General features: G+C 48.6%; 1 protein-coding gene across 2 annotated transcripts in view; it reads left to right on the top strand.

Annotated features, from left to right (window-relative positions):
- LOC105710290 (NADH-cytochrome b5 reductase-like) overlaps positions 1-16,570 on the top strand; it is a 30,827-nt gene extending 14,257 nt beyond the window's left edge. For both annotated transcript variants that reach the window (XM_012442536.2, XM_064372383.1), the window contains 4 exons: positions 534-621; positions 4,461-4,565; positions 8,815-9,018; positions 11,707-16,570. In XM_012442536.2, coding sequence (XP_012297959.2) covers positions 534-621; positions 4,461-4,565; positions 8,815-9,018; positions 11,707-11,910 — 601 coding nt within the window. In that variant the 3' untranslated portion in view covers positions 11,911-16,570. The remainder of the gene's footprint in view (positions 1-533; positions 622-4,460; positions 4,566-8,814; positions 9,019-11,706) is intronic.
- The last annotated feature ends 6,584 nt before the right edge of the window (positions 16,571-23,154 follow it).

The raw sequence follows: 23,154 nt of genomic DNA, 5'->3' as shown, positions 1-23,154 counted from the left end.
ACATTTTACAGAAGGGACCACGAGGGATCAGATGATCTACTGGGATCTCACAGCCAGCACATGGCAGTGGATGAGCCCAGTATTCTTTTTTTTTTTCCCCTCTTGCACCTTGCCTGCCTCTCAGTGAGGACCTTTACTTTCACCATTCTGGCAGAGGAGGTACCTCATAAGATTTGCGGTTGTTTGTCTGTTTGTTTGTTTGAGACAGAGTCTTGCTCTATTGCCCAGGCTGGAGTGCAGTGGCATGATCTTGGCTCACTGCAACCTCCACCTTCCAGGTTCAAATGATTCTTGTGCCTCAGCCTCCCAAGTAGCTGAGACTACAGATGTGAGCCACCACACCCGGCTAAATTTTTGTTAGCAGAAATGGGGTTTCACCATGTTGGCCAGGCTGGTCTCAAACTCCTGACCTCAAGTGATTTGCCCTCCTCAGCCTCCTGAAGTGTTGGGATTACAGACATGAGCCACCGTGCCTGGCCTCATAAGGGTTTGTTGAATGACTGGCTGACTGATTGCATGCTTCTCTTTCCTAGAGGGATGGTAGATGACTTAGAAATTCAGAGAGCCTATACGCCCATCAGCCCTGCCAACGCAGAAGGATACTTTGAAGTGTTAATTAAGGTAAGTTGACCCTTGAGGATGCTCTAAGATGCCATAGACTTGTGCCTCCTTTGCCAAGTTGGTCATGAGGGGGAAGTTCCTACCAATGTGGGAAAAGCCAGGGTTCACAGGAAAGGAGGCTGACTTGAGGGAGGAGCAGGGACAGGTGAAGGCCTTTTTCCATCTGCTTTCCTGGGGAAGGGACTGCTGCTAGACCACCAACAGAGGTCTATTCCAGTATATCCTGAAAGATTTTACTAAAAGGTGGCTCAGACCGAGAAGGGGAAGAAGGGAAAGCTGCTCCCCTCACTTTTCTGCCATCCATGGAGAGTGAGCACCAAGCTGGGCAGGGAAGGGGAGCCAAGGTCCCCCATACCCACTGTGTGCTGAGCACGAGGGTCCAGAGGTGAGTTAGGCACAGTGCCTGCCCTCAGGATACCTGCCCAGGACAAGCAACCAGATTAGGATGATACAGCGTGACAGATTTCCTGACATAAAGAGGCCCAGCCTACTCAGCAGCTGGGGTGCAGGGGAGGGAGGCTGGGCTTCCTTGGAGAAGCCATGTGTCTAAAGAGTGGAGAGCTAGAGGGAAAATGTGGGAAGGAAACTCAATGCTGGGAACAACATGGACAAAGGCAATTGGGGAAGTAAGTTCTTTTTCCTGGAACAGAAGGGAGGTGTGCTGAGGGAACAGGATACAAGCTGAGAGGATTAGTCAAGAGGTGGGACATGGAGGAGCTTGTGGACAGGACTAACCTGATATCACCTCTTAGGAGGAGGTGAGCAGAACCACGGGCATTTGAGTTGGACCTTGAAGAAGGATTACAAATTGGCAGTGACCGTAAATGGCATTCTAGGCTGAAGGGATGGTTAACCAAAGGTTGGGAGGAGTGAAATAGAACAAGTCTTCTGGGAACTGTACCCAGCCTGAGACAGGAGGAGTGGGTGCTTGTGGGGCAGGCGGGGTGGATGGAGGAGTTGGCAGAGATGAGATGAACAAAGTAGATTGAATACAAAACACCCTGGAGACCCAAGGAATAGGCAACAAATATGTAAGAAGTTGTGGAGGCTCAATTACATGGAAAGAATAATTAGGTTGAGCTACATGAAACTGCTGATATTCTAACTTTTTTGACTTAAAGAAACATCAGCTTCATATCGGTCAACTTAATACAGCTCTAGATCATCATTTCCCAAATGGAATCGTAATACTGATATGTAAGAATAGTGTTCACATCTTTAATCTACCTTAAAAGACATGCATTATTATCTGTATTTCATTGATAAGCAAACTGAGTCCCCTGAAGGCCCCACGGCCCCACAGCTAGCACTGTCCCACGACCTTAGCACTGTCTCCAGCTCCTGCCTTCCTGCCTACCTTCTGAGCCCGAGTGTTTATTCACTCACACATAAGCTTGGATGGGATCCCTTCACGCAACTGTTTGTCTGGGAGATTCCACAAATCCTCTCCAAATGGCCTGCTTCCCCAAGCTGCTTGTCGGGGTGTGTTTCTGCGGAAAGCATAAGCCTGGAGACAGTTCTTCAGGGCAGCTGGATCTCTCCCAGCTGCAAGGCTGATTTTGTCCTTCGTTTACCAGAAAGCCTCTCTTTAGAGAGATGCTTAATTATTTCTAAGCCACTGACTAGGAAGAGCCAGAAATATCTTTGCAAATTGGGAAGGCAGGCAGGGCTTATCCTTTGACCCTCCCATGCAGAAGGGAAGGAGGACCTCTCATCTCTCAGGCACCTTCTGGGCATGAGGCACCGCCTCTGGCTCTTTATTCTAATTATCTTATTTCAACCTCATAATCACCCTGCAGAGTAGATCATATTATTCCCATTTTACAGATGAAGAAACTGAAGCTCAGATGACATCATTTGTCCCAAGGCCCCTCGGGTAATATAAGGACAAAAGTTCAGTTCTGTTTAACAAGTATGTGTTGAACATTTACTCTGTGCCAGGCTCTGTGTGAGTATATATTAGTCGCTTTTTACACTGCTGATAAAGACATACCTGAGACTGGGCAATTTACCAAAGAAAGAGGTTTAATGGACTCACAGTTCCACATGGCTGGGGAGGCCTCACAATCATGGTGGAAGGCAAAAGGCATATCTCACCTGGTGGCAGACAAGAGAAAAGAGCTTGTGCAGGAAACTCTTCTTCGACTTATTCACTATCACGAGAACAGTACGGGAAAGACCTGCCCCAATGATTCAGTTACCTCCCACTGGGTCCCTCCTACAACACATGGAATTTCAAGATGAGATTTGAATGGAGACATAGCTAAGCCATGTCAGAGTACTGAAGACAACATAGAAGAATCCTTCCCTTCTCCTTGGGTGCTATCTATGTATGCCATATGGCCTCTAAGGCCACAGCTGGGGTCATGCCTCCCCCTAGACTGGGGCCAGAAAACAAAGTTTGCTTGGAGACAGCCTCCAGCAAGGCAGGAGAAAAACCACACCTTTCCTTTAGACCCCTTCCAGTTGAGCCAGGGACTTCCCTTGCCTTGTGCAGGTGGTGCCCAAGGAAGGCAGGGATGATATCGGAGATGGTTGTGGGTGCTTAAAAACAGGTCTGGGGACCAAAGCCCTGTCTCTCCATTAAGCCTGACTATAATCTTACTCCAAACACCATTCCAGTCCTGTCTCCCAGTGCTTTACCCTCACCCTCACCCTACCATGTTCACTTGCTGTTCCCAAAACATGACCCAGGCTGTCCTACACCTGACCACACTACACCTGATGTCCAGAGTCCTCTCTGCACCCCTGCTCCCATCCCCAGTGAATTCCATCTTGCCCATATTTCAAGGTCCAACTCAAATGCTTCCTCCTCCAGGAAGCCATCCTTGATTCCATCCATGGAAGTGACTGTACCCTTCTCAGGTTTATTCCTTGTTTATTTTTCTCATGGGTATTAGATGGTTGGTCTCTACCTTGTATATGTCTGAGACTTAGGTTCCTTCTAGATTGTGAGCTCCTTAAGGGGAGAGCCTGAATCTGGATTGATTGAGTGATTCATTCATTCAGATATTTACTAAGTTATTTCCATGGTTCAGGCACTGGCTGCTTTCATGAAGCTTAAGATCTAGCTGTCTTGCCTGCATCCTTAGCATGGTGCCTGGCACAGAGTGGGCAGTGATCCAGGAAATGTAGACTCCCGTTCCCATGGAGGAATCACTCCTATAACCTTCATTTTTCATCCAGCCAGGAGATGGTGTAGAATAATGCAGAGATTGCAGATGGGTGGCCTGCAAACTGAATCTAGCCCACGAATGTATTTGGTATTGGCCAGCATAGAGTTTTAAAATTTTAAATTAATTGCAGACATTTCAGAAATGGGAGATTTTAAATAAAAATATGGATTTCCTGCTGCTTTTGAAAATTCAATAGATCTGGCCAATTAGACCCCACAAACTACGGACTGAAACCTGCAAAGTGGCTTCCCTCCTTAGAAGGAGCTTTTGCTTACCAATTTAATCATAGTCCCCATCACTCCCTATTGGCTCCCTGACACTGAGACTGTGTGTTAATTGCCATTAATCATCACCCAGCTATTCACTCATTTATGGTACCTGCATGGTCTCTGTGGGCATTTGGGTTTGGGACCTCTATGCTGAAGGCTTTAGGTCCTATGGATTCTTATCCCAGCCTCCTATCTACCTTCTGGGTAAGCTTCTGGGCCTCATCTGAAAACTGGGAATGGCTGTACCAACTTTGTAGGATGAAGAGGACGATTAAATGAGAGTAACACATATGAAGCACTTAGCATACAGAATGGGCTCGACATTAATGGCTAATCTGGTTTGTGCTGGCAGCATGTACTTGTCCTACTGACGTCTCCCTGTGTTTGCTTGCAGTGCTACCAGATGGGGCTGATGTCTCGGTATGTTGAGTCCTGGAGAGCAGGAGCCATAGCTTTCTGGCGAGGACCTTTCGGAAATTTCTTCTATAAAGCAAACCAGGTCAGTGCCAGCACCTTAAATCTTCTAGAGATCCCCGTTGACTGTGGTTTTCATGTTTCAGCCCACAGTATCTCACTGTGCTATTATCCCTGAGCTCAAACCCAATCCCAAGTGTATCCTGGGGGTTGGACATGGGAAGAGATGGAATAGACACTTATAAATGAAACTGCCTGGCCAGCTCCAAAGCTACCCAGCGTGGCCACTGCTTAGAACGTCAGACTCACGTACTTGGCATTTAGGAGCTCTCTACCTCAGATGCCTTTCCAGTTTCACAGTGCAGTCACATGACTAAATATACCCCATGGTTTCCTGCTTGGGAGCCCACTACTTCCCAGCTTGGATGGCTCTTCCCCCCGTCATCCTGGCACGTTCAAACCCTTCCCCAACTTTCCCAGGAAGAATTCGTAATTTCTCATCAGTTGGTGCATATCTAGAAAGCATTTTGACAGTATGTACCAAGAGTCTTCTGAATCTTCAAATCCTTTGCCCCAGTAATTCCACTTCTGGATGACTGTCTTATGGAATGAATCAAAATGCTGGCTCTTTGGCGTTTGTTCATTGCATCTTTATTTATAATAGCCGAAAATTGGAAACAACTGAATATCCAACAACAGGGGAACAGTTAAATACACTGGGTTGTAGGTACTTGATAAAATAATATCCTGGATTTTAAGATTATGTTTATAAATGGTGTTATACTTACGCTGTAAGATCAAGTGACAAATGCTAGGTACAAAACTGAATATACAGGAGGTTGGGAAACTAAGTTAAAATGCACAAACTATGAAAATATAATGCAATGAAATGTTAGCAGCTCTGGGTGGTGGAATTATGGGTGATTTTTATTTTCTTCATTATACTTTATAAATCATTTGCAGTGAACACCTATTACCTTTATAATTAGGAAAACAAAGCAAAATGAAAACAAATGGAAAAGAATGAATCATGCCTTCCTCTCCATTCTTTTTGTTTAATTTTAAAATAGCTTTTATTGGCTGGGTGCAGTGGCTCACGCCTGTAATCCCAGTACTTTGGGAGGCCGAGGAGGGTGGATCACCTGAGGTCAGGAGTTTGAGACCAGCCTGGCCAGCATGGCAAAACCCCATCTCTACTAAAAATACAAAAAATATTAGCCAGGCATGGTGGCACATGCCTGTAATCCCAGCCACTTGGGAGGCCAAGGTGTGAGAATTGCTTGAACCCAGGAGGCAGAGGTTGCAGTGAGCCGAGATCTTGCCACTGCATTCCAACCTGGGCAGCAGAGAGAGACTCTCTCTCAAAAAAGAAAAGAAAGAAAGAAAAATAGCTTTTATTGTTTTTTCCCTTTTATAAATGCAGTACATGTTCATTACCCAAAAATCAGCAGATGGAAAGAGACAAAAAGAAGAAAATAAAACACACAGGCAATCTACCCAGACACACCCGTCTTACAGCTTGGTGTATATCCTTCCAAATCTCTTCCACATGAGTATATGTACAAAGGCACACTGCATGCACATGTGTAATATGTATGTATAATAATATCAAACACTTGTAGCACCTCACGCGTGCCAGGCTTGGACCTTAGCACTTGCTATATAGTGACTTACATAATCTTCACAGCAGCACTTAGGTACAACTCCCATTCTACAGACATGTGCTATGCATATGGTTTTTTTTTTTTCTTTCTTTTTCTTTAATTTCTGTATCTTCCCATAAACCTATGCATATGTTAATACTCTTCCATAGTATTCTCCTAATACTAACCATGCTTAGTCTTGCATCCCCCAGGTCCTTGAGAGCAGGGAATAGAAACTGTGTTTCCTCCTGGCCTAGAGTGGGTAACAGATGAACGTTGTCTTGACCATCTTTTCTGTTGGAGCCTTCCTATGCCTTGTGGCTGCTCCTTCACATGCATAGAACACTCGAAAGGCCCTACATTTATTTCCTGCCTTCCTGCGTTCCTGCCTTCCTGCCTTCCTGCCTTCCTGCCTTCCCTCCCTCCCTGTGTTGCCCAGGCTGGAGTGCTGTCATAGCTTACTGCAGCTCCACCTACTGGGCTCAAGCAATCCTCCTGCCTCAGCCTCCCAAGTAGCTGGGACTACATGTACATCACCATGCCCATCTAAGTTTTGTATTTTTTGTAGAGACAGGATTTCGCCAGGTTGCCCAGGCTGGTCTCAAACTCCTTGGCTCAAGTGATCCTCACCTCAGCCTCCCAAAGTGCTGGGATTACAGGCATGAGGCACCATGTCCAGCTCCTGCATTTCTTATCTAGGGAGGTTGTAGGGCCTGATGGTGAGGAAAAAGAAGTGGTGTCTCACACCTTAATATGCATTCACTGAAATTTCAGTAAGCCTTGGTTTCGCCCCACGAGGACGTCTGGGAAGCTCCTGCCCTCTTCCTGGCCCTGTTTTACTGCTCTTCAGTCGTCTTCATTACAGATGGATATTATAGCAGCCCTGTGGACTGATATATTAGCATCTGTCTGTGCATTCATTCAACAAACAGACACAAGCGTCCACCCAGGGCCAGGCCTGTACTTGACTCTGGGGACCCAGAGATGGGTCAGATAAGGCCCCTGTCCTCCAGAAGCTCATAGTCTGCTGGGGAAGTCAGATACACAGACAGATGACAGCAGCACAGTGTGGCCAGTGTGGTGTGGAGGGACTCAGAGGGAGCTGTGGAAACACAAAGAAAGGACCCTCCCCTGCCCCAGATCGGGGAAAGCCTCCCAGAGGATAGCCCAAGCTGGGATGGGAGGAGGAGTGGTAGCTGCCAGGCAAGAGTCTCCGCAGCTTAGGAAAGGGGAGGAATCTAACTGGATCTGCACCAGGCAGTTTTCTTTTTTGTGTTTTGTTTTGTTTTGTTTTGTTTGAGACAGGGTCTCACTCTGTTGCCCAGCTAGAGTGCAGTGGCATGATCATGGCGCACTATAACGCCAACCTCCTGGGCTCAAGCGATACTCCTGTCTCAGCCTTGAGTAGCTGAGATTATAGGCATGAGCCACCAAACCCAGCCAACTTTTCTTCATCTTATTTAATCTTTCTAACAGTTCTGAGACAGGTGCTATTATGGGAAAGTGCTTTTCTTTTTTTACCACTGAGGACACTGAGGCTCAGATTGGTGAAAGAGCTTGCCCAGATCACATGGTTGGGGATTTATACCCAGAGGCCTAATCTCTAGAATGAGGGAGGTGAATACTCCTCTTTAAGGTCTGTGCCTTAAAGATACTTAAAGCATTGCTCAGGTACTAACCTTTAAGGCACTGACCTTAAAGAGGTCACCCCTCTTTAAGAGGCCTGGAGCCAAGAAATAAATTCAGTGAGGAGGAGTTGATGGAACTGGGACCTCTTGGGGTGGGAACTCACCTTTTTTTTTTTTTTTTTTTGAGATGGAGTCTCTCTCTGTCACCCAGGCTGGAGTGCAGTGGCATGATCTTGGCTCACTGCAACCTCTACCTCCCAGGTTCAGGTGATTCTCCTGCCTTAGCCTCCTGAGTAGCTGGAACTACAGGCATGCACCACTACGCTCGGCTAAATTTTGTATTTTTTGTAGAGATGGGGTTTTGCCATGTTGGTCTCGAACTCCTGACCTTAAGTGATCCACCTGCCTCAGCCTCCCAAAGTGCTGGGATTACAGGCGTGAGCTACCACACCCAGCTGGGAATTCACCTTTTTCAGGTGACTCTTTTGTGTCAGTGCTGTGCTACATGCTTATGCATATTTTTTTCATTTAGCCTGGAGATGAGCAAGCTCAGAGGTCCAAGGTGGGCCCTTGAGATCTCTGCAGAGGTACCCTGGGGCAGAGGAAGCATTCCAGGGCTGGAATGGTATTGGGAGTGGCCAAGGCTTTGATGGGAACAGATTTCAGTTCAGTGTAAGTTGTGAAGACCTCTCTGGCAAAGCACTTGACCTATAGTAGAGCAAACTGCCTTGGGAAGTAGTTTGCTCCCTGTGAGCAGAAGTGTGTAAGCAGAGAGTCCTTGTGGAGATGCTTTAGTAGGCAACTAGGCCACTTACAGGAATGGCTATAATATTATGTTCCCTTTCAGCCCCCATATCCTATCATCTCTGTTACTCAAACCTCACATGCCTTTCACAAGCAAAGTTGGCTTTCTGGAGGAGGTAGAGAGGGGACATAGGTGGTTGGATACTCAGAAAGGGCACGGCCGTCCAGTTGAAGGAAGCACGAGAAAAAAACCCATAGTAGAGGGGACAGGGTGAGAGTCCCCCAACCCACCTGTCATAATACCTGTTCTATTCCCCAGTATGGTGAGCTCCTCATGCTGGCTGCGGGCACAGGCCTGGCCCCCATGGTGCCCATCCTGCAGAGCATCACAGACAATGAGGATGATGAGACTTTTGTCACTCTTGTTGGTTGCTTCAAAACCTTTGAGAGCATCTACCTGAAAACCTTCCTCCAAGAACAGGCCCGTTTCTGGAATGTCCGTACCTTCTTTGTACTCAGCCAGGTGAGCCCAGGATGGTGACTTCCTTTCTTGATTGAGAATCTGCAGTCCCTTTGCACCTGTCCTGAGGACCAGCTGTAGCCTCTTTGGCAATAGACAGTGTAGTCATAATCCCTGCCACTGGTAGAGCACCTACCTGTACGTGGCACAGAAGGCAGGTGTTCTCGTGTTCATTATACAGATGAAGAGATGCATGCTCTGGGAGTGAAGCTGCTCACTGGCTCACGCTGCTGGACAGGGTTGAGGCCAGGATTTGAGCCCCGGGCTGTCTGGTTGCCAAACTCTGGCTCTCACCGCATGCATTCCTGCCTCCCATTGCCCTCTGGCATCATCAGTGACATGGGCAGGGGCCTGGCTGTGGGGGCTGGGGCAGGCTGCAGACCTCCCTCCAGCTGAGTGATGTTCCTTGAGGCAGGGACCACATGTCTGCCTCAGCACTCTCTCTTGAGTGCTTAGCATAATGCCAGACACAGAACAGGGACTCCGTCAGTGACTGCTTGAGTAAACTGATCTGAGTTCCCTGAGCTTGCTAGTATCCTCCCACCTCAGCCTGTCCCTCCATAGGAGGACCCCGCCTTAGCTGGCAGTGACTCTCCCTGTTGACCCCTTCTCCATCTGACTCCATATCCCCTCTGTTCACACAGGTGAACCTTCTAGGGCCACCCCCATAGGCCAGAGCACAGGCCTCATCTTTGCCCCTCATCTCAAGCCAGGCCCTCAGCTACCTTTGGTGGCCTGCCTTTCCCTGGTTGACAGCTTAACTTTTCCCTCCTGTCCCCCCTGGGTTGGGGTTCCTGCTGGGCCCCCTGCATTCCGTGGTGCTCAGGGTCAGCCTTCTTGCCTGGTCCTGTGGAGTACCTTCTCATCTGGTCCCCCTATGAGACAGCTTTATATAGTCCCTGAACACTTATTTGGTCCTCAATATTATGGCTGGGTGTAGGGGTAAGGAAATTGGATTTGAGGTCTCACTCTGTTGCCCAGGCTGGAATGTAGTGGTGCAATCACAATTCACTGAAGCCTTAACCTCCCTGGGCTTAGATGATCCTCCTACCTCAGCCTCCCACACAACTGGGACTACAGGCATGTTCCACCATCCCTAGCTAATTTTTGTATTTTTCATAGAGACCAGCTTTTGTCACATTGCCCAGGCTGGTCTTGAACTCCTGGGCTCAAGCGATCCTCCCACCTCAGCCTCCCAAAGTGCTGGGATTACAGGCATGAGCCACTGCACCTGCCTCCAGGGCCCTTTGAGTATGCCTCAGAATAGAGGCCACTCTTCACGGGCCTCTGCCAGGGCTTACACCAGCACTGCGGCTCTCTGGACAGTGGCTTTCCATAGCAGATACTCTCCTCACAATCATGATCCTGAGAGGCCACAGTCACTCAGCCAGGAAAGTGGCAGTGGAGCTCTACCCCCCACCAATCCTGGAACTAGCAACTTGCCCTTATTGGATCTGCAGAATGATAGCTCTGTTCTGGATTTTTTTTTCTTTGTGGGCTGGTTACATAGTTTCTTCATTTAAATTCTTCAGACTATATATATAGTTGTCCCTCGGTATCTAAGGGGGCTTGATTCCAGGACCCCCTGCAGATACCAAAATCTGAGGATACTCAAGTCCTTGATATAAAATGGTGTGGTATTTGCATATAACCTATGCACATCCTCCCACGTGCCTTAAATCATCTCTAAATTATAATACCTAATATAATGTAAATGTTAAGTAAGTGGCTGTTATACTGTATTGTTTTTTATTTGTGTTTTCATTCCTATATTGTTATTTTTTAATGTTTTTCTAAAAATATTTTCAATCCACAAGGTTGAGTCCACAAATGTGGAACCCATGGATACAGAGGGCTAGCTGTATACTAGCCACTGTTCAGAGAGCTGCAGTGCTGGTGTGATTAATGCCCACTGGATACTTAATGCTTTATATACTTTTCTACACGTATGTTGTATTCCAATAAAATGTTCATTTATATACGTTTTCTTCAAGTCACCTGGGAGTGTTTTGTGACCCTGAGGAGGAAAGCCACAGCTGAGGCTAGAAGGGCAGAGAGAAGGATCCTGGGTCCCTGGGGGCACAGTCCAGCTTTGGAATGCAAGCTTAGACTTTGTTGATGAAGGCATTGTGACCTGGGATCTGTGTTATATGCAGCCAGGACCCTTGTCTGTTTTGAGCAGCTGCCATATCCCCAGTGGCTAGCTCAGTGCCTGGCACAGAGTAAGCACTTGGTAAATATCTGCTAAATGAATACATTCATTGAAACCTTAAAACAAATGAGCAAAAGTTATGCTCCGAGGGTGATGATGATGGCTAATGGTGGAAAGATTCTGGGAAAGCCACAGTCAGGAGAGAAAACATTCCTCCACAGTGGTAGGTGCAATGGCTGCTGGGAGGCAATTAGAAATGGCAGGACTTGAGTTCTAGTCCTGCTGCTGCCCCCGCCTCATTGTATGCCCTGGGGAAGTTCCTCTTCCCTGGGCCTCTCTTGTCATGGGAGGGTGATAGCCTTCCCACAGGCTTGTTTTGCGGTGAGGAGGAGGTGCCTGGCCCATGGTGGGGCTGGATACAGGTTGGCTTCCTACCCCTTCTGCCTCAGTTTCCTCATTTTTCAGAAACGAGCTGGCTGTGTGAACACTAAGGACCCCTCGCTCCCTCATAGTCACCCATACCTTTCTTGTCTTCCCAGGAGAGCTCCCCAGAGCAGCTTCCCTGGAGTTACCAAGAGAAGACCCGCTTTGGCCACCTAGGCCAGGACCTGATTAAAGAGCTGGTCAGCTGCTGTCGGAGAAAGCCATTCGCACTGGTCTGTGGCTCTGCTGAGTTCACCAAGGACATAGCCAGGTGCTTACTGTGTGCAGGCCTCACTGAGGACTCCTACTTCCTCTTCTAGCCCTGGCCTCCCTTCCAAAGCCCAGGCCAGGGGCCTGCTACTGGGACCCAGGAAGGAGCACAGACTGAAATCAGAAGACACAGAGTCCAGGCCTGGTCCTGCTGTTCATTTGCCAGGTGTCCTTGGGCAAGTGTCTTTACTGCTCAGAACCTCTACTTCTCATCTGCTCCTTGAGGTTAATAACTCCTCCTGGCCTCCTTCTGTGTGGAGGAAAGACAGGCTGTAGGGGTCCAGAGGAAAGACAGCCTGGGAGTCAGGGAGGACTCCTCAGAGGAAGCCAAGTCCAGGCTGAGCCCCAGGAGGAGTAGGAGTTGGGCAGGGGAAGAGTCAGGAGGAGCTTCACTGGCCCCTCTGATTAGAGGATCTCTTGGGGGCTACAGCTGTGGCCTTAGCACCATCTCAGATTAGGGGCTCCTGGGTGTGTAGGGAAGGACACAGGAGAAGCTAAGAGCTCTTTGGAGGAGGACCCTACCTTTCCTCCAGTGCCATGAGCCTGACACAAAAAGGTCTTGGGTTCTATGACTTGACCATGTCCTGAGAGCAAGATGGGGCCCTTGACTGTCTTTGTATTGACCCCAAACCTTTCTTGCTGTGAACAGCTTCATTCTTAGTCCCCTTTCCTGGCTCAAGAACCGAGCCTAGCAAAAGAAGAGGCGCGGGAAGGAAATGCCCCTCCCTCCTGCAGGCAGCCGCTCAGCCTGTGCCTTCAGCTCAGTGCCCTAGCAACTGTTGCTATGGAGATCTAAAGATAGAGCAGGAGACAGGAGACCTGGGTCCCTCTCCCAGCTCTGCCCATTGAGCGGCTGCCGATTCCAGTCACCCACCCCAGGAACCCAGTGCCGCTGGGCAGCGCTCTGCAGTTAATGAATTCTGCTTTTCACAGCTTGGGCTCCGGCATGCTGCACCAGCTCAGGCTGGCTACAGGCAGTCCCAGAATTGGAATACTAAGCCATGGAATGTTAGAGTTAGACTTTTATAGTCATAGAAGTACACTCCTCACCATATCAAAGCTGAAAGTTCAGGACTCCAAGAAACAGACAGTGTGACAGACTTATTGTATACATGGGGAAACTGAAGCCCAATAAGGCTAAATGACTTTCCCAGGGTAAAACAGTCCATGGCAGAGCCCAAACTACAAGCCTCCTAGTTTCAACCTCATGTATGAGTTCTGCACCAGTGGTTTTCAAACTGTGCTCCAAAGAAAACGAGTATTCTTTGCATAGCAGCAGTGAAAGGACAGCTCCAGATGGATCCTCAGACCCCCTTCAACCAGAGCAGTTCTGTTTTATCCCGTTAGTATATTGGGCTTGGAGTAATTATTTGTACAAAAGGATTTTCCTATCCCACTCAAAACAATTGCAACAAATCTCTCTACTGTGTCACATTTAATAAATAATTATGATACACAGCTGGGGGATGGTGCCGGAGGTTTCAAACTGTTTCACAGGCAGAGTTCCAGGGTCAGAGAGCATGGAGTACTGTGTATGACCTTCTCCCAGAAGCACGGGCATAGGAGCATGTTAAAGGCTCTGAAAAGATCAGTGGCAAAGAAACTCTTCATTTTGTTTAACCCAGAGTTTCTCAAGCTTATTTAACTATAGAACACTTTTCTATGGGTTTCATAACCTCTTTCTAGCACAGTATAATGAGTGGGAAAGGCCCTGACTGAGAGTCAGAGATTCCGAGCAGGAACCGTGATCTCTTCCTGCCTAGCCTGTGACTTGGGCAAGACACTTTTCCTCTCCCCAGGCCTCTGAGGTCTACGAGTCTTCCTCCACCCTTTCCTCTCCCTCAGTTAGCACATCCTATTGACTCAGCTCCAAATAGCGGTGGCCTGTCAGGAGCCTGACTCTGTTCAGACATCAGGGGAACAACAGCACACTAGGCAGATGCAGTTATGTCCATGGGGGAACTTACAGCCTAACAAGGAAGGCAGAAATTCAACCTGTCATAAAAGGGATGGCATCGAAGCGTGGAGTGCTGGGAGAATGGATGGCAGGGGCTTTAGCCTAGTCTAGGGCAAGGCCAGGGCGCACCACTGCCACTAGGGATAGAGGCTTCGGAAGCTTCGAAATCTCTCAATATTAAGAGTGTTGCCGGGCCCAGTGGCTCACACCTGTAATCCCAGCACTTTGGGAGGCTATAGTGGGCAGATTGCCTGAGCCCAGAAGTTCAAAACCAGCCTGGCCAACATGACAAAACCCTGTCTCTACAAAAAATAAAAATAAAATACAAAGATTAGCCTGGTGTGGTGGTGTGTGCCTATAGTCCCAGCTACTTTGGAGGCTGAAGTGGGAGTATTGCTTGAGCCAAGGAGGTCGAGGCTGCAGTGAGCTGTGATTGAGCCACTGCACTCCAGTCAGTGTGACAGAGCAAGACCCTGTCTAAATAATAATAATAATAAAATCAAAAAATCAAAAAGAATGTTAAGGGGTCTCCACTTAAGGAGTAGAGAGTCTGGGGCAGTTCTTGTGTCTCTGTCCCTGTCTCATTATAGATGTATGATATTTAGATATAGACAAGGCCGCCCAGTGGTAACCAACAGCCCTTTTGTCCTAGAATGTGTTGACCTCCTCTTTCCCTCAGTCTGTGTAGGTTCTTTGCAGCCTGGCTACTGGTGGGATCTCTTATCATGGGACATTGGTGAGGACCCAGTCATGCCCCTGGTGCCAAGAAGCCTAAAGGGCTCCTGTCACCTGGAAACTTGAGAGTGCAGGGCCAGGTGCTGTGCCCTACAAAGTGCTGAGCAAGCCTAAGAAGAGTGTGGGGTGTGGTGTGTGAGTTCAGACCTCTTGGAGCTGGGGCGGGAGGGGGTGCTTCCGTCATGCATCAGCTGCTGTTCCTCTGATGATGCCCACTGCGTGTTGTGGGAGGCGTGGCCACCGTGTGATGTTGCAGTGGGAGAAGGGAGACTTAGGAGCTAGACATGACACACAGGCATGGAGAGGTCAACAAAGTGTTTGCAATCTGTGAGCCAGACAGAGCTCTCTGTGTGCATGCATCCCGAGCTTCAGGAAGGCAACAGATTATTGGTAGCAGAAGTGGCAACAGCTTCAGTTCACCCCTCACCGCATTTACTGGTGCCACTTCAGCGCTCCTCTCATGAGTCTCCCATCTCCCAGTCTCCCTTCCATGCCACCTCCATGCCAAGACCAGACCCGTTTTTCCCACACACAAATCCAAGTCTGTCACTCCCCTGCTTGAAATCCTTCCCTGTTTCCCCATAGCCTTGGGGTATGGCCTGTCTGCTCTGCCTACCTCTCCAGACTTATTCTATGCCACGGCCCGCTCACACCTACCTCTCAGGCTCCAAACATGTTCTCTTGCGTCAGCCCATCCCTTATACTTGCAGCTTCCTCTGCCTGGCCAGCCTCCCACCTTCCCATCTCCCACTCACCTTTTTTGCCTCCTCATCTTCTAAGCTCTCAGCTCAGTGTCACTTCCTCTGGGAGCCTCGCCTGTCTCTTCAACTCCAGCTTGGTCAGTTAGCAGAGAGGCATGTGTGCTTTTCCGTCACTGCACCCATCAGTCTCATCTGCATGTGAGCATGAGGGCTGGCCCATTGTACCTCGGACAGGGGAGGATGCTCAGCACTTCCTGAATGTCGAGTACCTGAGCAATAGACAACTAATCTTTAAGAAGTGCTTTCCATGTGGCCAAATGTGTTTCCTCTACTTTGAAGCACAGAATCTTCCCCAAAATACAAGCTATTTTATTACCCCAATTTACTGACGAGGAAACTAAGCTTCTGAGACTTCAAGCAGTTTTCCAAGGTCATGTAGGGGTACACAAGTTCCAGCATATTGTGATTGTTGTAAAGGTTGTGTGTGACATATGAGTGCACCCAGAGATGTGTATAAAGATTTTTATTGACTGCCAGGCGTGATGGTTCACACCTGTAATCCCAGCACTTTGGGAGGCCAAGGCGGGTGGATCACCTGAGGACAGGAGTTCGAGACCAGCTTGACCAACATGGAGACACCGCATCTCTACTAAAAATACAAAAATTAGCCAGGTGTGGTGGTAATCCCAGCTACTCAGGAGGCTGAGGCAGGAGAATCGCTTGAACCCAGGAGGCGGAGATTGCAGTGAGGCAAGATCGTACCGCTGCACTCCAGCCTAGGCAACAAAGCAAGACTCGGTCTCGAAAATAATAAAAATGATTTTTATTGCTGCATTTTCTGAAATAGCAAAGAATAAAAACTGCCTGTTATGTCCATCACAAAGCAGATGGAGAAACGCAGTTGTATATTCAGACAGTGGATACAGCAATTAAAGTGAACTCCATCCACATGTACCAATATAGACAAAGTCAAAACATAACTGAGTGAAATGCACATTGTGAAAGGATAGCTACAGTGAGATATCTGTTCTTGGAAAGTAAAAACCCAAAATAATGCCAAATGCTCAGGAAGAGACACACCAACTTCAAGGATAGTGGTGGCCTATGGTGATAGATGGAAGGGAATGGGACGGGGTGACGGGGCTTTTAGCCATATCCGTATATGTATTTTACTATAAAAATACTTGACATGAACATGGCAAAATATGAACACCTGGTGAATCTGGGCAATGAGTTCCCCAAAGTCTGCTGTATTATTTTCTGCCTTTTTCTGTGTTTGAAATAGTTCCATAATTAAAGATTTTTTAAAAAGTCAAATGTGCTTGTTCAATGCTCTCTAGAAACTAGGGGCTTAGAAACATTCACTTTCTTTCTCCTACCTCAGAATAGGCTGTGCCCCTTTATCCCCCCAGACATTTTAGTCATTCACTGCAGATGATTTCTGAGCACCTACTGTGTTCCAGGCCCTGTTCTAGGTGCAGGAGACACAGCAGTAAATCATGTCAATCGTTCCTGGTATTCACAGCTGACGTGCTGTTCCCTCTACTTGTCCCTCTTCCTCATAAACTCACACCAGAATGACTTGCCAAGCACCACACTGTTGGCCTGTTTTTTTCTTTCTTCCTTTTTTTTTTTGGTCAACGCAGCAGACCTAGGTTTGAGTCTCTTACTCATCTGTGACCCGTGGCAAGTAACTTGGCCTCTGTGAACCTCAGTTTGCTCATCTATAAAATGGGGATGGTGGCACAGTCTCCTGGGGTTGTATAAGGACAAGGGCAAAGTGTAAATCTCAAGCACAGCACCTGGCATGGAGTGAGTGTGAGAACCCATTCTCCCTTCTTTCTCTCTCCCCAGCAGTGCCCAACTCATGGTTGACCTCTGAAGACAGCATTTATTTCCAGGTTTTTCACTCTAAGAACTCTTCTTTTTATTATTTTTCCCATGCTTTGGAAGATTTTGATCCCAAATTGCATGTTTTAGGTCATTATTAATTTATCTCCCATTTTTTATTTATCAAAGACATAAATAGCTGCCCCTCAGAGCTTCTGATCTGTACATCCAGCTGGGAGCTGTGGTGGTTGACATAATTCCAGCCAGAGGCAAAGGAGCTCAGCAGCGTGGGTGGCCCAGGTGGCCCAAGGAGGGGAAATGTAGGTGCATCTTACTCTGTTTATTTTTTTAATGGGCCATGAGTTGTGGAAGCTGCTGGGGTTGCCCAGATAGGTGCTGCTTTCACAGAGGGACAATGACTACTGGTGGGCTGGGGGCTGAGGTTTGGGTGCCAGGGTCTAATGTGGGGCACTACGTAGGCCTTATCCCACAGGGCTCACTCCAAACAGATGTCATGCAATAGTGCCATGCAGAAGATCATGGGTTCACATAATGGGATGTGGCAAAGCTGTCTGAGTGCAGGTCCTACAGTCTCTGGCTAGAGACCAACACATCATCCTGCCCCTGGTCCCGATGCCAGCAGAGCAGACTAGCTTGTAGTGGGGTGGGGTGACAGCCTTGATCTGGTCCCAGCACTCAGAATCACAGCCAGGTGGGCACACAGGCTGGCTGGTGGGCCACAGCAGGCAGCTTAGAAGGGAAGTGAGCCGTATCAGCTCCTCTGCCCAGATGCACCTCCAGCCTGGCTGACCCCAAGGAAACTTGGAAGGAGAAGGAGAAGGAGACGGTGGTGGTGGTGGTGGTGGTGGTGGTGGTGGTGGTGGTGGTGGTGGTGGTGGTGGTGGCAGTGGTGTGTATTTGTAACAAGCAGAGCATTTGGCACATTAGGCTTCAAGCCTAATGTGTTGAACACAGAACCCTGAGTTGGAACATATGATTTGGAACAATGGGAGGGAAAATGGGATGCAGGCCCTGAAACACAAGAAAATAGCTTTATAAACTGTGTAGTGTGTGTGTGTGTGACAGAGATTAATCTAGCTTCCAAGTGATTGAGGCTACAGGCCCATGAGGCTATACAGGTTGAGGCCCATGGCCCTCAGTTGCATCCCCAGGCCACAGGCCCGTACCTGCTCTTGGAAGATGCTGATGAGCTGCCGGTGACTCAGCTGGAGCAAAGCTGTCTGATTCTATAAAAATGAAAATGAATGGCCGGGTATGGGGGCTCACACCTGTAACTGGGAGGCCGAGGTGGGCAGATCACGAGGTCAGAGATGGAGACCATCCAGGTCAACAGGGTGAAACGCCGTCTTTACTATAAACACAAAAATTAGCTGGGCATGGTGGCACACGCCTGCAGTCCCAGCTACTCAGGAGGCTGACACAGGAGAATCGGTTGAACCTGGTAGCCAGAGGTTGCAGTGAGCCAAGATTGTGCACTCCAGCCTAGCAACAGAGCGAGCCTTCATCTCAAAAAAAAAAAGGAAAGAAAATGAATATCAAGGTAGATAGCAATTGCTGAGTGTCTACTGGGCGCCAGGCTATAAAATGTGATTGTTTGGGGCTGGGTTTGCCCCAAAGCTGACGCTGAGCAAGGATTTGGTTGCAAGAAATTTATGTGGAGGTGCTTCAGGGAAGCATGGTGAAGGAGTCATGGGGAAAGACAATGAAAGACATGTGGATGGGCAGGCTACCCCTGATGGGACCCGGAGCTTATCCTGCTGGGGCCCTGCCAAGAGACTGTGCAGGACATGCCTCAGTGATCCTACCGAGGGATGGAGAAGCGGGGGTATTTATGCACCAACAGCCCGACTCCCTTATTGGCTGAGGGCATGAATTCCTGGCAGTCCAGCTTCCTCTGGGTGGGCCAAGTGCTTGGCAGCCAGAGAAGTCCCCAGGCAGAGACACACAGGAAGCCATCAGTGCACACGGAAACTTCCTGCGGTTACCTCCAGTTGGGCAGGGAGGTATGTATGGATTGCACATCAACAGTGTCTACTATGTCACTTTGCCAAATTCTCACAATCTTTAGGGATCAGCAGCTTCTTTATACGCAAAGAAACTGATCAACAAGAGATAAAGAAGCTAGTGGAGAAAGTGGTGTTCCTGCATGAGGGCAGGGCTCGATACTGTGTCCCCTCCCCATGCCATGACCCCATCTAGTGTGGTGTCTGGCCACAGTGTGGAGGCAGTGCCTGTTAAAGGAAGGGAGGAGCTGGTGGAAGCTGTGTGACCCTGGGTTGATGACCACTCTTCTGTCGGATGAAGATGGTTCTTTCCTCCCAGGGCTGCTTTGCGGAGTAGAGGAGATTGTGTGAACCAAGTGTTCAGCTCAGTGCCTGGCCCACAGGGGAGTGTCAGTGGATGTTATTTCCCTTCCCCTGCCTCCAAAGGGATGATATAATTTGGCTGTGTCCCCATTCAAATCTCAACTTGAATTGTATTGCCCAGAATTCCCACGTGTTGCGGAAGGGACCCAGGGGTATGTACTTGAATCGTGGGGGCCAGTCTTTGCTGTGCTATTCTCATGATAGTGAGTAAGTCTCATGAGATCTGATGGTTTTATCAGGGATTTCCACTTTTGTGTCTTCCTCATTTTCTCTTGCTGCCCCATGTAAGAAGTACCTTTTGCATCTCACCATGATTCTGAAGCCTCCCAGCCATGTGCAACTGTAAGTCCAATTAAACCTCCTTTTCTTCCCAGTCTCAGGTATGTCTTTATCAGCAGCATGAAAATGGACTAATACACTAAATTGGTACCAGTAGAGTAGGGCGTTGCTGAAAAGATACCTGAAAATGTGGAAGTGACTTTGGGACTGGGTACCAGGCAGAGGTTGGAACAGTTTGGAGGGTTCAGAAGAAGACAGGAAAATGTGGGAAAGTTTGGAACTTCCTAGAGACTTGTTGAATGGCTTTGCCCAAAATGCTGATAGTGATATGGACAATAAGGTCCAGGCTGATGTAGTCTCAGATGGAGATGAGGAACTTACTGGGAACTGGAGCAAAGGTTATCCTTTTTATGTTTTAGCGAAGAGACTGGTGGCATTTTGCCCCTGCCCTAGAGATTTGTGGAACTTTGAATTTGAGATAACCAGTTAGGGTATCTGGCGGAAGAAATTTCTAAGCAGCAAAGCATTCAAGAGGCGACTTGGGTGCTGTTAAAAGCATCCTTTTTAAAAGGGAAACAGAGCATAAAAGTTTGGAAAATTTGCAGCCTGATGATGCAGTAGGAAAAAAAATTTTTTTTTGAGGAGAAATTCAAGCTGCAGAAATTTGCATAAGTAGCAAGGAGCCTAATGCTAATCCCCAAGACCATGGGGACACTGTCTCCAGGCCATGTCAGAGACCTTCATGGCAGCCCCTCCCATCACAGGCCTGGAGGACCAGGAGGAAAAAGTGGTTTTGTGGGCTGGGCCCAGGGTCCCCATGCTGTGTGCAGTCTCGGGACATGGTGCCCTATGTCCCAGCTGCTCGTGCTGAAAGGGGCCAATGGACAGCTTGGATCATGGCTTCAGAGGGTGGAAGCCCCAAGCCTTGGCAGCTTCCACATGGTGTTCAGCCTGTGGGTACGCAGAAGTCAAGAACTGAGGTTTGGGCCGGGCGCAGTGGCTCACGCCTGTAATCCCAGCACTTTGGGAGGCCGAGGCGGGTGGATCACGAGGTCAAGAGATCGCGACCATCCTGGTCAACATGGTGAAACCCCGTCTCTACTAAAAAAAAAAATACAAAAAATTAGCTGGGCATGGTGGCCCGTGCCTGTAATCCCAGCTACTCAGGAGGCTGAGGCAGGAGAATTGCTTGAACCCAGGAGGCGGAGGTTGAGGTGAGCCGAGATCGTGCCATTGCACTCCAGCCTGGGTAACAAGAGCGAAATTCCGTCTCAAAAAAAAAAAAAAAAGAAGAAGAACTGAGGTTTGGGAACTTCCACCTAGGTTTCAGATGTATGGAAATGCCTGGATGTGTAAGCAAAAGTTTACTGCAGGGGTGGGGCCCTCATGGAGAACCTCTGCTAGGGCAGTGCGGAAGAGAAATGTGGGGTTGGAGCCCCCACACAGAGTCCCTGCTGGGGCACTGCCTAGTGGAGCTGTGAGAAGAGGGTCACCATCCTCCAGACCCCAGAATGGTTGATCCACTGACAGCTTGCACTGTGCACCTGGGCAAGCCGCAAATACTCAACACCAGCTCTTGAAAACAGTCAGGAGGGATGCTGTGCCATGCAAAGCCACAGGCGCAGAACTGCCCAAGACCATGGGAACCCACCTCTTGCATCAGTGTAATGTGGATGTGAGACCTAGAGTCAAAGGAGATCATTCTGGAGCTTTAAAATGTATCTGCCCTGCTGGATTTCAGACTTGCATGGGCCCTGTAACCCCTTTATTTTAGCCAATTTCTCCCATTTGGAACAGCTGTATTTACCCAATGCCTGTGCTCCCATTGTATCTAGGAAGTAACTAGCTTGCTTTTGATTTTATAGGCTCATAGGCAGAAGGGACTTGCCTTGTCTTAGATGACAGATTGGACTATGGACTTTTGAGTTAGTGCTGAAATAAGTTAAAACTTTGAGGAACTGTTGGGAAGGCATGATTGGTTTTGAAATGTGAGGATGAGAGATTTGGAGGGGCTAAGGGCAGAATGATATGGTTTGGCTGTGTTGCCACCCAAATCTCAACTTGAATTGTATCTTCCAGGATTCCCACATGTGGGAGGGACCCAGGGGGAAGTAATTGAACCAAGGGACCAGTCTTTCCCCTGCTATTCTCGTGATAGTGAATAAGTCTCACAAGATTTTATGTGTTTATCAGGGGTTTCTGCTTTTGCTTCTTCCTTATTTCTTTTGCCACCACCATGTAAGAAGTACCTTTCACCTCCTGCCATGATTCTGAGGCCTCCCCAGCCATGTGGAGCTGTAAGTCCAATTAAACCTCTTTTTCTTCCCAGTCTTGGGTATGTCTTTATCAGCAGTGTGAAAATGGACTAATACAGGGGAGCTGGGGTCTTTAGCAAGAAATAACACTTCCTGCCCAGCTCAGCAATCCCTGCCCTCTGGATAAATGGATCTTCCTCCGGGGAGTCTCCAGAATAACTCTACTGGCTCTGTCCGACCAACCCTGAAGCCTGTCCCAGTTCCCCCATGATAATGCCGCAAAGCCCAGCACCAGCCCTGCCTTACTCTGGGTTCCTCCAGGGAAGAATGCTTCACCCCTGTCCCCTCAAATTTCCCGCCTCACCTTGAAGCGCTGCCTACAACTTTCAGTGCCTGCTTCCTCCCCCGCCTTCATTCCTCGACCCACTGCAGCCTGGCGTCCACGCCCCGTCTCTACCTCATGTGCTCCCAATAAGCTCCCCGATGCCCAGAGCTCAGTTCTCAGCAGCATTTGAGGCAATGGTCAATTCCTTCCTTTCTGCGCTGCAGTTTCCTCAATGGGACAATAATTCCTACCTCAGTTGATTGCTCTGGGGACTATGTAAGTCATCCGTGCAGGCATTCAGCAAACATTCCTGAACACCTGCTTCTGTAAGGTTTTTCTGCTGGGTTCTTAAGGACCCTGACACAAGGTGTCCGACAGAATGTGGGCTTCTGTCTTTTCTTCTGCTCTCTCCAGGCCTCAGTTTCCACAGCCAGAAAAGAGCGTAGGAAGAGGGGGTTGGACTTGCTCTCTAAAGTCCTGTCCAGCTTTGCTAGTCCAAAGCTTTGGCACAGCCTTCTCTCTGAGCCCTTCCTTCTCACTTGAGCTCCCTGATGAGCCTGTGCACAGTAGGAGGCCCCAGGGGGCAGGGTGTGGCAGCTTCTGCATCTGGACTTTCTGAGCTTGAGCTTGGCTGGCCCCTCTTCCTGATGGAGGGCCTGTTGAGGGAGCGCTGCTCACTTGACCAGAATGACCAGCAGCCTGAGGGGAAACACAGGTGGGCAGGTTGGGGCAGGAGAAACCCAGGGCTCTCAATGAAGGAGCCTCTGTGAGGGTCTTGGCCCCCAGCTGCCTGTCTCTCCAGACATCTACAGCCCATTGCCCTTA

This window comes from Aotus nancymaae, unplaced genomic scaffold (genome assembly GCF_030222135.1).
Source record: "Aotus nancymaae isolate 86718 unplaced genomic scaffold, 86718_ANA_hifiasm-v0.15.2.pri h1tg000007l, whole genome shotgun sequence".
NCBI lineage: Eukaryota > Metazoa > Chordata > Mammalia > Primates > Aotidae > Aotus > Aotus nancymaae.
The sequence above is the reverse complement of the archived record's forward strand: the minus strand, read 5'-3'. Positions and strand labels throughout refer to the sequence as shown.